A 2,500-nucleotide genomic window follows, 5' to 3' on the forward strand; every position below is an offset into this window, starting at 1 on the left:
CCATAATACTCACTCTGTCATGGTCCAGACCATAATACTCACTCTGTCATGGTAACAGACCATAATACTCACTCTGTCCTGGTCCAGACCATAATACTCACTCTGTCATGGTCCAGACCATAATACTCACTCTGTCCTGGTAACAGACCATAATACTCACTCTGTCCTGGTAACAGACCATAATACTCACTCTGCCCTGGTAACAGACCATAATACTCACTCTGTCATGGTCCAGACCATAATACTCACTCTGTCCTGGTAACAGACCATAATACTCACTCTGTCCTGGTCCAGACCATAATACTCACTCTGTCATGGTAACAGACCATAATACTCACTCTGTCCTGGTCACACAGTTTTTCATGAGTTCTAGCACACAATTCCTTGATAACTTTACCTCTATCTCCCAAGGTGGGGGGGCATTGGGGGGGGGGTGTGTGTGTAGGTGTGTGTGTGTGTGTGCGTGCCTCATAAGGTCTCGCTTGCACTCCCGCGGCTGCACCACTGCAGGGCTCTGGCAGGTCGCTCCGACTCAGGAGGCCTGAAGTCCTGAAACAGCAGCCTCTGTGCCAGCCTCTGTGTGTTCTCATTGGTCTGTGCCAGCCTCTGTGTGTTCTCATTGGTCTGTGCCAGCCTCTGTGTTTTCTCATTGGTCTGTGCCAGCCTCTGTGTGTTCTCATTGGTCTGTGCCAGCCTCTGTGTTTTCTCATTGGTCTGTGCCAGCCTCTGTGTGTTCTCATTGGTCTGTGCCAGCCTCTGTGTGTTCTCATTGGTCTGTGCCAGCCTCTGTGTTTTCTCATTGGTCTGTGCCAGCCTCTGTGTGTTCTCATTGGTCTGTGCCAGCCTCTGTGTGTTCTCATTGGTCTGTGCCAGCCTCTGTGTGTTCTCATTGGTCTGTGTCAGCCTCTGTGTGTTCTCATTGGTCTGTGTCGTCCTGTGTGTTCTCATTGGTCTGTGTCGTCCTGTGTGTTCTCATTGGTCTGTGCCAGCCTCTGTGTGTTCTCATTGGTCTGTGTCGTCCTGTGTGTTCTCATTGGTCTGTGCCAGCCTCTGTGTGTTCTCATTGGTCTGTGTCGTCCTGTGTGTTCTCATTGGTCTGTGTCAGCCTCTGTGTGTTCTCATTGGTCTGTATCGTCCTGTGTGTTCTCATTGGTCTGTGTCAGCCTCTGTGTGTTCTCATTGGTCTGTGTGGTCCTGTGTGTTCTCATTGGTCTGTATCGTCCTGTGTGTTCTCATTGGTCTGTGTCAGCCTCTGTGTGTTCTCATTGGTCTGTGTGGTCCTGTGTGTTCTCATTGGTCTGTGTGGTCCTGTGTGTTCTCATTGGTCTGTGTGGTCCTGTGTGTTCTCATTGGTCTGTGTCGTCCTGTGTGTGGTGTTTGCAGTGCGGACCTGCTTTGTGAGCGACCTGCAGAGGGGCCTGAAGATCCAGGAGGCCAAGTTCAACCTGGACGGAACCGCTGAGGTAATGGCTGTGCTCCTCTCCACTCCTGTACACTCCTGTACACTCCTCTCCCCTCCTCTTTTCTCCTCTCTACTCCTCTCCCCTCCTCTCTTCTCTCTACTCCTGTTTACTCCTCTCTCCTCCTCTCCTCTCCACTCCTGTACACTCCTGTACACTCCTCTCCCCTCCTCTCTTCCCTTCTCTATTCCTGTACACTCCTCTCGCCTCCTCTCTACTCCTCTCTACTCCTGTTTACTCCTCTCCCCTCCTCTCTCCACTCCTCTCTACTCCTCTCTTCTCCTCTCTATTCCTGTTTACTCCTCTCCCCTCCTCTCTCCACTCCTCTCCCCTCCTCTCTTCTCCTCTCTACTCCTGTTTACTCCTCTCCCCTCCTCTCTCCACTCCTCTCTACTCCTCTCTTCTCCTCTCTATTCCTGTTTACTCCTCTCCCCTCCTCTCTCCACTCCTCTCTTCTCCTCTCCCCTCCTCTCCCCTCCTCTCTTCTCCTCTCTACTACTGCCCTTCTCCTCTGCCCATGTAGATGGGATCTGTAAATTTGCTAAAGAGACTCTTAAACTCGTCCTCTTTGTTGAAAATGTAACGTGGTGGAGTTGTCATCTAGCTGACTGCTCATTAGAGGTGTCTTAACATCACTAGCTGCTCCTTGTTGTGATTTCAGCACACATCGCTTTTTAATTGCTGCTTTGTTCATCTGTTGTGTTGTGTTTGTTCATCTGTTGTGTTGTGTTTGTTTATCTGTTGTGTTGTGTTTGTTCATCTGTTGTGTTGTGTTTGTTTATCTGTTGTGTTGTGTTTGTTCATTTGTTGTGTTGTGTTTGTTTATCTGTTGTGTTGTGTTTGTTCATCTGTTGTGTTGTGTTTGTTTATCTGTTCTGTTGTGTTTGTTTATCTGTTGTGTTGTGTTTGTTTATCTGTTGTGTTGTGTTGTGTTTATCTGTTGTGTTGTGTTTGTTTATCTGTTGTGTTGTGTTTGTTTATGTGTTGTGTTTGTTTATCTGTTGTGTTGTGTTTGTTTATGTGTTGTGTTGTTTGTTTAT

General features: G+C 48.3%; 1 protein-coding gene across 1 annotated transcript in view; it reads left to right on the top strand.

The window, feature by feature from the left end:
* Positions 1–2,500, top strand: part of actr10 (actin related protein 10) — a 19,877-nt gene that overhangs the window by 8,600 nt on the left and 8,777 nt on the right. Inside the window, exon 9 of the mRNA XM_080853318.1 lies at positions 1,384–1,463. Coding sequence (XP_080709444.1) covers positions 1,384–1,463 — 80 coding nt within the window. The remainder of the gene's footprint in view (positions 1–1,383; positions 1,464–2,500) is intronic.

The sequence above is a fragment of the Sprattus sprattus genome, assembly GCF_963457725.1.
Source record: "Sprattus sprattus genome assembly, chromosome: 16".
Classification (NCBI taxonomy): domain Eukaryota; kingdom Metazoa; phylum Chordata; class Actinopteri; order Clupeiformes; family Clupeidae; genus Sprattus; species Sprattus sprattus.